Raw genomic sequence first — 12920 nt, forward strand, 5'->3', positions numbered from 1 at the left:
CAGTTTCCCTAACCTACATTGCTCTATGACCCATGGCACCTCTAGCACCAAAATACCCACACTTTCACATGTCTCATCAATTATAAAAACAAAAACCACCTTCCGCTTATTTGTGCATTAGCAGCCATCAGACCCCCTGGTCCTAATGGTTTTCCCTTCGTTCAAATAATTCATTTTCACATTGCACTTTTTTCAGCACGACGGTGCTTTACAGTTATTATTTATATAGGGAAAATAATGTCATTCAAATGGCAAAGCATTAGAACAACTGAAGTGAAATAATACTGTACGGGAACCGAATCACTCAATCGGACTTTATGTAGGACACCAGTGTTAACATCCCTGTTGTACTGTCCTTATGACTTGAACTTAATTATAAGGAGTGATTATAGCCTCAGGCTACCACGGTCTGTTTAAAGTGAAAATAAATCTCTTGGGACTTTTCCCCCAGCTTTCACGGCCTCCTTTCCCGTGTTGTGCATAACCCGTGCGTCTCCCGGGGGCTGGGCGGAGTGTCACCACAGCGTGCGCCCGCTGAGCCCTAGGCCAGCCGAGGCTGCTGGATACTCGAGCTAATGCGGGCTATAGGACACGGGCTATCAACCGCTCCTGAGCGGGGCAGGGCCCGGCTGCCCTGCCCAAAGCACGAGCGCAGCATTGGTGAGGAACGGTTCCCCGAGGGGAGGGCAGAAAGCGGGGAAGGGCCCGTGCGGGCCTGCAGAGCTACCCGGGGTGCTCGGGGGCCCTCCGTGCTGGAGAAGCGCAGCTCCAGCAAGGAGCCCTGCCTGCTCGAGCGGGCGGGAGCGCCAGGCACCGGGCCCCGAAGGAGCAGGGGCTGCGCTTCGTGCACCCAAACCAGGCCCCAACGCCGCGGGTTCCCAGCCGGCTCGTGAGGGGAGCCGCCCCGCGCGGGGCCGCGCCAGGGGGGCGGGGGGGGGGGGGGGGGGGGCCCGCCCCCCCCCTGCCGCTAAAGCGGAAATGGCCGCGCGCTCTTCGCGGTTTGAATTTGGCGCCCTGCTTTGCCATTGGCTCACAGAAGCAGCCAATGAGAGCCCGGCCGGATCGCAACGGTGCCCAATAAGCCAGCGCGCCCATTCTGCGCGGCCAATCGCAGCGCGGGCGGCCGCGCCGGCCAATGGGGCGAGAGCGGCGGCGGAGCGGAGTCTACAAGGGAGCGCGCAGCGCAGCTGGGTCCAGTCTGCGCCGGAGCCTCGCTCGCTGCCAGCCGCAGACGCCATGTCCGGCCGCGGCAAGAGCGGCGGCAAGGCCCGCGCCAAGGCCAAATCGCGCTCGTCGCGCGCGGGCCTGCAATTCCCCGTGGGCCGCGTGCACCGCCTGTTGCGGCGCGGGCACTACGCGGAGCGCGTGGGCGCCGGCGCGCCTGTCCACCTGGCGGCCGGGCTGGAGTACCTGACGGCCGAGATCCTGGAGCTGGCAGGCAACGCGGCGCGCGACAACAAGAAGACGCGCATCATCCCGCGGCACCTGCAGCTGGCCGTGCGCAACGACGAGGAGCTCAACAAGCTGCTGGGCGGCGTCACCATCGCGCAGGGCGGCGTGCTGCCCAACATCCAGGCCGTGCTGCTGCCTAAGAAGGCGGGCGGCGGCCCGGCCAAGGCCGGCAAGAAGAGCGGCGCCCAGCAGTCGCAGGAGTACTAGCGCTCCCGCTCCTCACCCCCCACAACGGCCCTTTTCAGGGCCACCCACCCGGCCGGAGAAAGAGCTGCGGATCCGCGGGGGGGTGGGGGGCCTGCCCGGCCCCGCTACGCGCGGTGGGCCGGGGCGCGTGGTAGCGTCGCCGGAGCTTGGCGCAAAAGCTTTGCTCAAAGCAGGTTTCGGGGCCGCTTGCGACCGCCCCAGGCGGCGGGAGGGCGGAAAGGAATCGCTTTGCCCGCGGCTACGCGCCCGGAGCACGGGGTGCTGTCGGCTCGGGGTCGGGGCCGTGACTGCCGTGAAAAACGCCCACATCTTGCTTTCCTTTGTCTGTTCATTTTGCCAAGAAGAAAGCTCACACCCTCCAGGAGCCTTTGTCTTGAGTGGCCAGCGCTGGAAAACATCTCTAAGCCTAGCTCAGTTTCTGCAGTGAGCAACATTTGTCCTCTATGACAAAGATGCGGTACCCAGGAGCCTCGGTGTTACCACGTCACCCAGCCAGAGAAAATTCTAGGTATGGCCACAGGCTCCACTGGCAGAACAGCCCCCATTAGACTGCAGCCAGACTCCAGGCTTCACCTCTGCACGTGGCAGATGTCAGATATTCTCTTCTCTAACAGGGTACAGCGAGGAAGTAGCCTGCTGAAATAACAAAGCCACTCATATAGCAGTTTTCAGTGTAGTAAGGATCTTACAGGATTTCCTGGGCTTATCTGTTTCTATTGATTGGATTTAGGCAAGGAAGTCAAACTTGTTCCGCTCTAAAGAGAATCCAGGATAAGCCTCACATTCAGGTTCTCCCTTAATTTTTATAGCACTTATCACCATTTCAAGCTTCTTTTTATATTCTTCTGTTACCTGAAAACAGTACAGAGTGTGTTCTTTGTATATAGAGGCTTGCCCTACTGGTTGATTAAACTCCCATTTTGTATATGCTTTAGTTGTCCTTGTAGTTTGTTTTCTGATTTGCAAGTAGCTCAAGCAGTTTCCAGACAGAAAGCATTCATCATGTGAAGGGTTTATTTGGACCTACCACTTGGCTAGAAACAGTGTAAATGGCAACCCTTCTTCTGAGGAAAGGCATCTTAAATGAACATAAATTAGAACTTTTTTAGGCTATTCAGTGGTTGTTACATTCAGTGGATATTGCACAGATGTAAAAAATTAACTTTCACTTGCAGAGCAGGATTCCTGTACAATGCAATGTAAATGTTTCTAGAAGGCACTGGTCCTTTCTGGAGCAGATGCAGACTCACTAGTGGAAAGTACAGTCCCATCTGTGGTCTTTATAGAAGGAACTGGCAACTAAATCTGGAAAGATTAGTAAAGTTCAACTTGTGTGTATTCTCAAGTCTAAACTTTCTACTGACTTTTAATTTAGAAGCTAAGTTCCTGATGTTGAACTTCAAGATAAACGTGCCCCGTTCCTGACTGACTGATTCTATCTGGCAACAGGTTACCAAATGGTTTTCAAATACAATTAAATTGGTGCCTGTTGCAGTTAAGTCCAATAATCAAAATCTCTCAAGTTTCACCCATTAAATTCTTTGAGTGACAGCAACACGAATTCTTCATGTTAAAGGTGAAGACTTCTTACCCTTTGAGCTTCTTTGCCAATTATTGGATGGCTTCAAGACTGGGCCCAAAGAGAATGCACACAAACTTCAGCTGGTCATGGAGCCTTCCCTAGCTTCTTTCAGCCTTTTAACAGTGCTGTCCTTGACTTAAGATTGTGTTCAGTTATTACTGTATTTTAAAATGACAGTTTTCAAGCTTTTTGGTAAATTTTCTAGGACAAAATTAAGCTGTTGAAATAAGACTTCCCAAAAAAGAGAGTCTGAGTAGGAGAAACACTAATACAATTAAGTCTTATCAACAAGAATCCGGACCCCTACAGGAACTAGTTTATTATTTGAAGTCTGACCTAAGACTTCAAGACTCAATGGGTGATTACTCAGGAGCCACAGAGGCTTAGTCCCCCATTTATCCATCAAACCTCCCAGCAAGATTGCAGGAATCATGCCCATGAGTGCTACTAATGGGTGGGTTTAGCGGGCATCATTGAGTTGCCTTGCCACATTGAGGATGTGCTTGGCTCCCTTGCTCAGCAGCAAGCTGGCTAGTTCGGTACCTAGCTTCTCTGCAGCCTCTTGAGCACGATGAGGAATGTTCTTGGCTGTGATACCAACGTGCTGCACATCATCATTGGGTCCATCTTCATTCTAGAAAGGGAAGACAATGAATAGTAAAGAGCAGGGCACAGTGGGAGTGCAGCTTCCATGTTCCAAAAGCTCCACCCCAGTATTCTAAAGGTGAGACTAAAAGACAAACAGGAAAACTACAAAGGGGCTGCTTTTGTTTTATCCTCTGACTTGGTTTGAGCCTTAAAACCAAACAGCATTTATTTACCTGCTGTGGGTAATTAACACTGGTCTGCATAGTTTCTCTCAGGCTATCTGATCCATCCAAGCTGTAGACAGCTCCTGTCAAATACAACTGAGGGAAACATAGGAAGAGGTAATTAGCAACCATAACAAACCAAAGTATGTCCTTTTTCAAAAACACAGACTCCAGTCTTTGGACATTATGGGAAGAAACTTAGTTCTGAGAAACTGTTTTGTATGAAAACCCGACGCGCTTCTGCGCAAATCGTTTCTGCCAGCTTGCATCTCTTACACCAGGGATGCTCAACCCCCAGCCTACGGGACTTCCCACAAGCCTGGAAATTTGGGGCAGGCACCACACCCCTGCTGCCAAAATTCCAGGCCTTATATGCTGGATCAGGCATTCAGTCCCCGTGTGTAGGGGCCAGCAGGGCCCTCAGATGCTTCGTTTTTAGCTTGCCATCTCAATAACTTGAAATCTTATATTCCCAATCTCCCAAAGGATAACACGTCTGTGTTCTGGGACTAGAAATCCTACTATACATATAGCTATAATAGGTAGATATGTTCCTCAGTCATATACAACGCTGACTAAAACAGATCAGTGTCACTGAAGAAATCTACATACATTAAGTCCTTCTCACCTGGGAGTCTTTCAGTAGGGTGCTGACTGCAACAGGGACGCTACATCCCCCCTCCTTAAAATAAAACGCAACAAACAATCGGTTACACACCAGTAGGAAGTGGCTTGGAGAAGCCCGAGCCAACTGTCACCCTTCCCTCAGAACCTCTATACATGCACATATCCACTGAGAAATATTTGACAATAATCTGTTTGGAGGCTGTGCCAAGGAAATCCAGTAGGCTCCCAATACAGTTACTTCAGTTCAGTTCTAATACAATAGTAGTTACTGCTTTCCAGAGGATGAGAACAGGTATTAAACCTACCAGATGTTTCATAAAGGCTCTCTCAGCAATGCAGCACAGCACTGTCTCCCCATCATGCAGGGCAGATACCATATCCAGTATCTCTTGGTCTTTGGCTCGAACTTCTATTGCTAAGGCACCCTGAAGGAAAAAAACATTGTCCTCTGTCATTGTGCATCTCTCTTCTGCATTACTCATGAAACATTAAATCCAGTGGTTTAGCAACAAACGTTTTAACAAGGAAATAAAGAGAAACTGAATTCACTGCCAGAGAGAGGATCTGGAGCTGGCCACAAGCACAGATCAGGCCTGATCTTAGCCAACTGGCTGAAAGTAAGTGGCCTGCACAATGACACCATTTTCTCCTACGCCACAATGGTAACCCCAATGCTATATACACAGCTACACACCATTATGGTTATACAAAGGCTGGAGAAGTCACCACATTCCCCAAACATCTGCAGTAAAAATAATGAATTTGAAATATTTTTATAAATGAAGGTGAGGGCATAGTAACAAGTGCCCCCTACTAGGCAAGTGGCTGTATGATGACAGTTCCAAACCAGGGACAGTGACTATGGGTGCCTATACACATACAGTGCAGCGGAACAGACTCGATTAATAGAGCTTGCTGGAGCACGGTAATTGCTGCGCTCCAGCAGACTCCAGTGTCACGTGCTATCAGCGTCCCTGTGCTAAAAAACGGCGGCAGGGGCGCTTAAACTAAAGCTCACTGCTCCAACACGCTGTAATTACAATTGAATGAGCTTCAGTTAAAATGCCCCCACTGCCATTTTTCAGCATGGGGATGCTGATAACCCGCGACAGCCTGGGTGCTTTAATTACAGCAGCTCTCAGAGCCACTCCAATTAAAGTGCCCCCGCAACTCCTCCCCATAGTACATGTATAATGCTCTATATTACTAAACCCCTAATGGACCACCTCAAAGCAAGAATGGTTTGGCATGGGGTCAAATTTGTTAGGCTTTAAGTAAGAACCAGAGTACTTCCAAAATGCTACTTGGACATAAACCAGCAGTCTGAGGTGGTAAAAAGTATCATAGTTCCTTCTTGCAATCTGAAGACACAATTATAGGTTTCATAGACATTAGGGGCTGGAAGGGACCTCAGGAGATCACTTAGTCCAGTCCCCCCGCCATAGGCAGGAAGTCAGCTGGGGTCAAGGGACCCCAGCAAGAAATACATCCACATGTTTTTTGAAAGAGTCCAGAGTAGGTGCTTACACTACCACTGCAGGGAGTTTGTTCCAGACCCTAGACATTCGCACCATAAAGAACGTTTTTCTTATGTCTAGTCTAAATCGGCCTTCTTGCAGTTTATGGCCGTTAGGCCTTGTTATCCCTTGGGGGGCTCTGGTGAACAGCTGTTCTCCCGGGTTCCGATGTACCCCTCTTATATAATTGTAGACTGCCACCAAGTCCCTCCTGAGCCTTCTCGTTTCCAGACCGAAGGGTCCCAAGTCCCTCAGCCTCTCCTTGTACGGCTACCACTGCAGGGAGTTTGTTCCAGACCCTAGACATTCGCACCATAAAGAACGTTTTTCTTACGTCTAGTCTAAATCGGCCTTCTTGCAGTTTATGGCCGTTAGGCCTTGTTATCCCTTGGGGGGCTCTGGTGAACAGCTGTTCTCCCGGGTTCCGATGTACCCCTCTTATATAATTGTAGACTGCCACCAAGTCCCTCCTGAGCCTTCTCGTTTCCAGACCGAAGGGTCCCAAGTCCCTCAGCCTCTCCTTGTACGGCCTTCCCTCCAGGCCTTGGATCATACAACTGGCTCTCTTCTAGACTCTCTCAAGCTTCTTCACATCCCTCCTGAAGTGGGGGGCCCAATACTGGACAGAGTACTCCAGCTGCAGTCTCACCAAGGCCAAGTAAAGTGGGAGGATGACTTCCCTGGTTTTGCTCGAGATGCATCAGTGGACGCACGCCAGAGTTTGGTTTGCTTGCCAGCCACAGCATCGCATTGGTGGCTCATATTCATCTTGGGGTCAGTCAAGACTCCAAGTCCCTTTCGGTCATGGTGCCAGCAAGCATAGCACTGCTGAGCCTGTAAGTATGTTGAAGGTTCTTCCTACCGAGGTGCAGCACCTTACATTTCTCTACATTGAAAGCCATCAGGTTTTGGTCGGCCCACCTTAACAGCACGTCCAAATCAGCCTGTATCCCCAGTCTGTCCTGCAGTGTGACCGCCCTCCCCCATAATTTGGTATCCTCTGCGAACTTGGCCAGTTCGCATCTGACTCCTTAATCTAAATCGTTAAATGAAGATGTTAAAGAGTACCAGCCCAAGTACCAAGCCCTGAGGGACTCCGCTGGTCACCCTGCGCCACACTGATTTGCTCCCATCGACTAGTAATCTTTGGGTCCGACCCCATAGTCAGTTACCTAGCCATCAGACCATAAGATGATCCAGGCCACAGTTCCCCAACTCAGCCATGAGGACATCATAGGAAACTAGGTCAAAGGCTTTCTTGAAATGACGTCCACGTTAAATTACAGTGTTTGGTTGTTGTACAATAATCAAATACTCAAATATTATATCAAATCACTGCTGGTTTTTAATATGCAGCAAGGCTTAGGACAAAGAAATCACAACCTACCTGGCCAACAGCATAAAGACAATCCTCAGGGTTTAGAATCTGGAGGAAATCAACACCAGGACTAATTAACATCGTAACTATAAGATGATGTATTTTTTCAGTTTAAAAAAAAAAAGCTAAAGAACAGAGTGTAGGATGAGACTGAAATGCTTTTCATAACAAAAAGCAAGTGCAGTATGCTGGCTCCCCATTTACACAGTAGGCGTAACAGCATCTAACTCACTGAGATGGGATACTCATCAGTAATTGTTACACACACACACACTTCTAAAGGGCTCTGTGAAGCATTCTAAGAATATCTGATAAGCAAGTATGTCTTCATTGTGCTATAAAAAACTACATGTGGGGTGCATGCTTGGAAGAAGGAAGGAATGGAATTCTCATTTGACTGCAATCCAATCGCACAATCATCTAGCGATGGACCCAGCAGATTCCATGCTCATCCATAATGGGGCAGAGAAGAGGTCCAAAGCAGAACAAGTTACCGGTCCGGAGGCAACTCTACCCCTTGTTGCTCTTCTCCTTACCTGACCAATCCGATTCTCCCAGCCCATCCTCCTCAGTCCAGCTGCAGCAAGGATTATAGCACTGAAATCCTCCTTCTCATCCAGCTTTTTTAAGCGGGTGTTTAAATTCCCTCTCTGTAGGAAGGGTTAAGAAAGAACAGAAATAGGCCTGACCGCTACCTCCAAAGCAGTGCCTTTGCTTGCAGTTCTCCTCTCTGGCCACCAGAGACTGCTACTGGAGTCACTACAAACAGCTGTCTATCCTTCATACTGCTCCCTTGTCCCTGCAGGGAGCAAGCTGCATTCATGTCCCGTCCCCTGGCAGCAGGAGCACATCAACCCTCTCCCGCCTCCCCCCATGGCACAGGGCTAAGCAGAGAACCTCATGAAGAGGCAGAAACTCCCACAGAAGTAGCAGCAGGGAAACCCACCAAGATCATCCACACCCAAGACAGCAGCAAGTTTCATAGATGCTAGGGTCAGAAGGGACCTCAATGGATCATTGAGTCCAACCCCCTGCCAGTGGCAGGAAAAAGTGCTGGGGTCATGTGACCAGCCAGGTGCTTGTCCAGTCTCCTCTTGAAGACCCCAAAGGTAGGGCAGAGCAGAACCTCCCTTGGAAGCCCGTTCCAGATTCTGGCAACCCTAACTGTGAAGTTCTTCCTTATGTCCAACCTAAATCTACTCTCTATCAGTTTGTGGCCATTATTTCTGGTGATTCCAAGGGGTGCTCTGGTAAACAGAGCATCTCTTAGTCCCTGCGTGCCGCCCCTCCCCTGGTAAATTTGTGTCCTGCCACAGGATCCCCCCCATAGCCTTCTCTTGCAGAGGCTGAAAAGGTCCAGGTCCCTCAGCCTTTCCTCATAAGGCCTTCCCTGCAGGCCTCTAACCATACAAGTGGCCCTCCTCCAGTCCCTCTCAAGGTTGTTCACATCCTTCTTGAATTGCAGCACCCAGAATTGGATGCAGTACTCTAGCTGTGGCCTGACCAGTTAACAGAAACCTATGGCTAGATGTGGGGAAGAAGACAACGGGCACTCTAAAGGCTCAGAGAGAGCAGCAAGCTGCAGTATGCTTTTCAAGAAACTTTGAAGGTCTGTGAAATGAATACTTCATTCATTTTTTGAAGCCAGCTCCTAATATGATATCTGTCCTCTTAAAAGCTGGATCACCATTGAGCCCCTTCCTTGTAGTCTCAGTAAAAGAGACACTGGTAGAATGAGCCAGGAGAGACCAGACAACTTTCCCCTAATAGCTTAAGAGAGCAGTGTGGAATATTGGATTGCACTGGATAGTGGAATCAAAAAGCGCTCCATAAGAAAAGGATACAATATCCCTGAACTCCAGCTGAGGAAAGCTCCTTTTGAGCTGTGCTGCACGCCGAAGTGAACTGGTTCCAATGACACTACAGATAAAACAAGAACCACAGTGAAATGGTATTAGACTCATTCACTCACTTCCAACTAAAAACAATATAAGAGCTTCCAAGGACACAGGTTTTGCAGGTCTTTAAATTCAGGCAGATGGATCTGGGAACCTGCCTATCATTCATATTCCTTGGCAGAAGGAAAAATTACTTGGGAGAGCTTTGACACACGGCCTCACTAATATGAGATGCAATCAAACAACCCAACTTGTGCTAGACTGCCAACCTCTGAACCACTGACCTGTGAATCCTCAGTCAGCTGCTGTCTTAAGAATGCAGACATTGTCAACTGATCACCTATTATCTGACTACAATCAAAACTTGTCAAATATTCCAGGAAGCAGTCACGAATATCCTTGTATAGGCAGTACCTATCTTGTTAGTGCATCATAGTGTCATCTGTTTGCAAGGGCTCCTTAACCCACAGTCCTGCAGGAGTCAGGATACACTCACATGCCATTTAGAAGTTGGCACTTCCTGACCTGCTGCTCTCTCCTGAGCTCTTTCAGCCTCCTTTCCCTCCCGCACAGCCACGTGAGGCTGTAGAAGTTACTTTGTGCTGAGGAAGTACCCAACCAGCGGCACAGAAAGGCTTCTCCTACTGGCCATCTGCTGTGATTCCAGGCATTTCCAAAAGTAAACAGCAAAATGCTTGAAGAGGTGTCCTGCTACCTACTTAGCATACCTACATTTAAAAAACTAACTTTTGTCTTTTGCATTTGCTGTGTGTGTTTTCTTTCTTTATTTTTATTTATTTTGTAACTGTATATGCTGACCTTGGAATTTTGAGATGAAAACTAAGGAAAAGAACTGTATGGTCTTAAATATCACTTACATTTACACTTACCTAACACTAATAGTTATAAAAAACATTACACCTTTTTTTTTGGTAGTCTTGAAGTGATGTAGCCACAATGGTCCAGGAAATCTCTTAGATCCTTAACTGGACCAACTGCATGGTTGGGATAGAATTACCCAAGGAAGAGTAGCTTGATACCTAAAAGCATTCCTAAATCTATCCCAAACATGCAGCTGGTCCAATAACAGATCTCAACCATAAAAATTCTTGCCTCGTTACAGTTTTTTAGAATTGAATTTCACTGTTTCATGATAGCAGTTACGTAAAATGTCTGAGAGAAAAAATAATCCTGTAATTTCTAAAGAGACGATGCTAAAAAGGAAATATTTTTTTCTGGAACTTGTCCTCAAAACAAATCTTGCTCCCTGCATATTCCCTGGACCACCAGGCCATAACACAACAGCACTAGCTAATCTCAGTGTCAGCCAGGGAACATAGATTTAAAAAAATCAGCTCTTGGTAACTGTTGCTACTATAAGGTTGCAATGGGTGAACCCAAGGGGAGAACCCAAAAGACTAACAGAGAAGTCAGTTGTGGTGTGGGGCTCAAGAACACTGGGCCAACCTGATCCCTGCTGCAAGCCTCTGAACTGCAATGAGCTAGATCAGGGTTGTCCAACTTCTGAGTGGCCAGGGGCCACAGGCTTCCTCCAGCCACACACTGTGGGCTGCACTCCCCTCCCCCAGCTGCTTGCCACATAGCACACAGCCCCCCCCATGACCCTGCGCCAGCATCCATGCATCATACTTAGGTTTGGCAGCACTCAGTTTTTACTGATAAACATGGATGAAAGTTGATTTTACCTGATGCTTTCAAACTGACACAAAAATATTTCCATTGCTGCAGATGAGGTAGGGGCAGCCCCAACTGCACCACCCGCGCACTGCTCCCCTGACAGCAGCTTGGGCAGCCGCTGCAGGAGCGGAGGGCCATGCTACTAGGGTTGTGCTGAGAGTGGGGGTTGGAGGGGCAGAGCCCAGGAGCCTCGTGCCAACAGCCACTCATTCTGCCCAGGTCCCAGCGAGGTATCAGGCATCAAACTCCTGACAAAACCATCCTGGCCCCTGCATGATCAGTACAGGGGCAAACTCCCAGCAAGCCTGGCCTGGCCCCTGCATGATCAGGTATACTTTACTGATTTATGGATATTCACTTTTTATATTTTAACATGCAGGTAGAAGCAGGCAGCAAAAGCTAGAGAGGAAGCCTGGAGATTCTGGTGGCAGCAGCTGGAGAGCAATGGGGGGGGCAGGGGGAGGGAACCCAGACCTGGGCCTGCAGATTAAACCCTCAAGGGCTACATGAGGCCTGCAGACTACCAGCTAGACAACCCTGAGCTAGATCACGGCTGTAGTGGGCCCCTGGGCTGTGCTTTGTGCCTTTCGTCCCAGCCTTCACAGAATTTTGAAAATAGAAAGTGCCAGGAATTCATTTGGAGAACTCATTCATTCCCTCCACTTACCTCTTGTCAGGGAGGGCATTGAGTGTTTTCCCACAGCTCTTAGGATGAAACACAACAGCATCATGTGGGTTTTCCCTTCTGGAAAGAAAACACAGTATAGGCACGACATTATTTAGTAGGAGGCTACAAAACTGAGACAGTTCTACTCTGTGGTGAACTTGTCTCCACCAAGTTTCATTATTTTCAGAAACAAAGAGCACTTTTTCCCTTCTCCATTTTAAATCCCTGCAAATGCAGACATGACAAAGATGCTGACTGCAACTCTGCTTCTTCTCCACTCGTCCGGTGTGCAGTCTGACAAAAGGCAAATGGCCCCCACTCCGCACCGCCTGCTATGACCCCTTGATTAGACAGCATAACTGGCTCTCAATAGCTCCGAGTCCTGACACACCCTTCTCAATGCACCCATTCCCATGTCAAGAAGAAGGGTGGTGAATTAAACAATAATGGACCTATCTAGTGAGGACTGGAGCAAGATCCAGTACACTCATTATTTCATAGATTTCATATTTCATAGACATCAGGGCTGGAAGGGACCTTGGAAGATCATCGAGTCCAGCCCCCCGCCCAAAGGGCAGGGAGTCACCTGGGGTCATAGGATCCCAGCAAGATAAGCATCCAGTTTCATCTTGAAGGTGTTCAATGAAGGCGCTTGAACCACCTCCGGTGGCAGGCTGTTCCAGACCTTGGGGGCTCAGACAGTAAAGAAATTCTTCCTTATGTCCAGCCTGAAGCGATCTTGAAGTAGTTTGTGACCATTCGACCTCGTCATCCCTTGGGGCGCTCTGGTGAACAAACGTTCCCCCAGATGCTGGTGGTCACCCCTGAGAAACTTGTAGGTGGCCATCAGATCACCCCTGAGCCTGCGCTTCTCCACGCTAAATAGCCCCAGGGCTCTCAGCCTGTCATCGTAGGGTCTGCTTCCCTGACCTCTGATCATGCGCGTGGCTCTTCTCTGGACTCTCTCAAGCTTCTCCACATCCTTTTTGAATTGTGGAGCCCAAAACTGGACACAGTACTCCAGCTGCGGCCTCACTAAGGCCGAGTACAGGGGGAGAATGACGTCCCGAGATTTGCTTGAG

General features: G+C 49.0%; 2 protein-coding genes across 3 annotated transcripts in view; one reads left to right on the plus strand and one right to left on the minus strand.

Annotated features, from left to right (window-relative positions):
• The first annotated feature begins 978 nt into the window (after positions 1–978).
• Positions 979–2586, plus strand: LOC102385325 (histone H2A). The gene has a single exon (XM_025194037.1). The coding sequence runs from the start codon at positions 979–981 to the stop codon at positions 1657–1659; it is 681 nt and encodes a 226-aa protein (XP_025049822.1). The 3' UTR covers positions 1660–2586.
• Positions 2587–2659: 73 nt separating this feature from the next.
• Positions 2660–12920, minus strand: part of HMBS (hydroxymethylbilane synthase) — a 21503-nt gene continuing 11242 nt past the window's right edge. For both annotated transcript variants that reach the window (XM_025194036.1, XM_006037607.3), the window contains exons 7-14: positions 11839–11916; positions 9420–9495; positions 8112–8225; positions 7585–7623; positions 4986–5105; positions 4682–4735; positions 4063–4149; positions 2660–3875 (exon numbers count right to left, since the gene is read on the minus strand). In XM_025194036.1, coding sequence (XP_025049821.1) covers positions 3702–3875; positions 4063–4149; positions 4682–4735; positions 4986–5105; positions 7585–7623; positions 8112–8225; positions 9420–9495; positions 11839–11916 — 742 coding nt within the window. In that variant the 3' untranslated portion in view covers positions 2660–3701. The remainder of the gene's footprint in view (positions 3876–4062; positions 4150–4681; positions 4736–4985; positions 5106–7584; positions 7624–8111; positions 8226–9419; positions 9496–11838; positions 11917–12920) is intronic.

This window comes from Alligator sinensis, unplaced genomic scaffold (genome assembly GCF_000455745.1).
Source record: "Alligator sinensis unplaced genomic scaffold, ASM45574v1 scaffold1352_1, whole genome shotgun sequence".
Lineage (NCBI taxonomy): Eukaryota > Metazoa > Chordata > Crocodylia > Alligatoridae > Alligator > Alligator sinensis.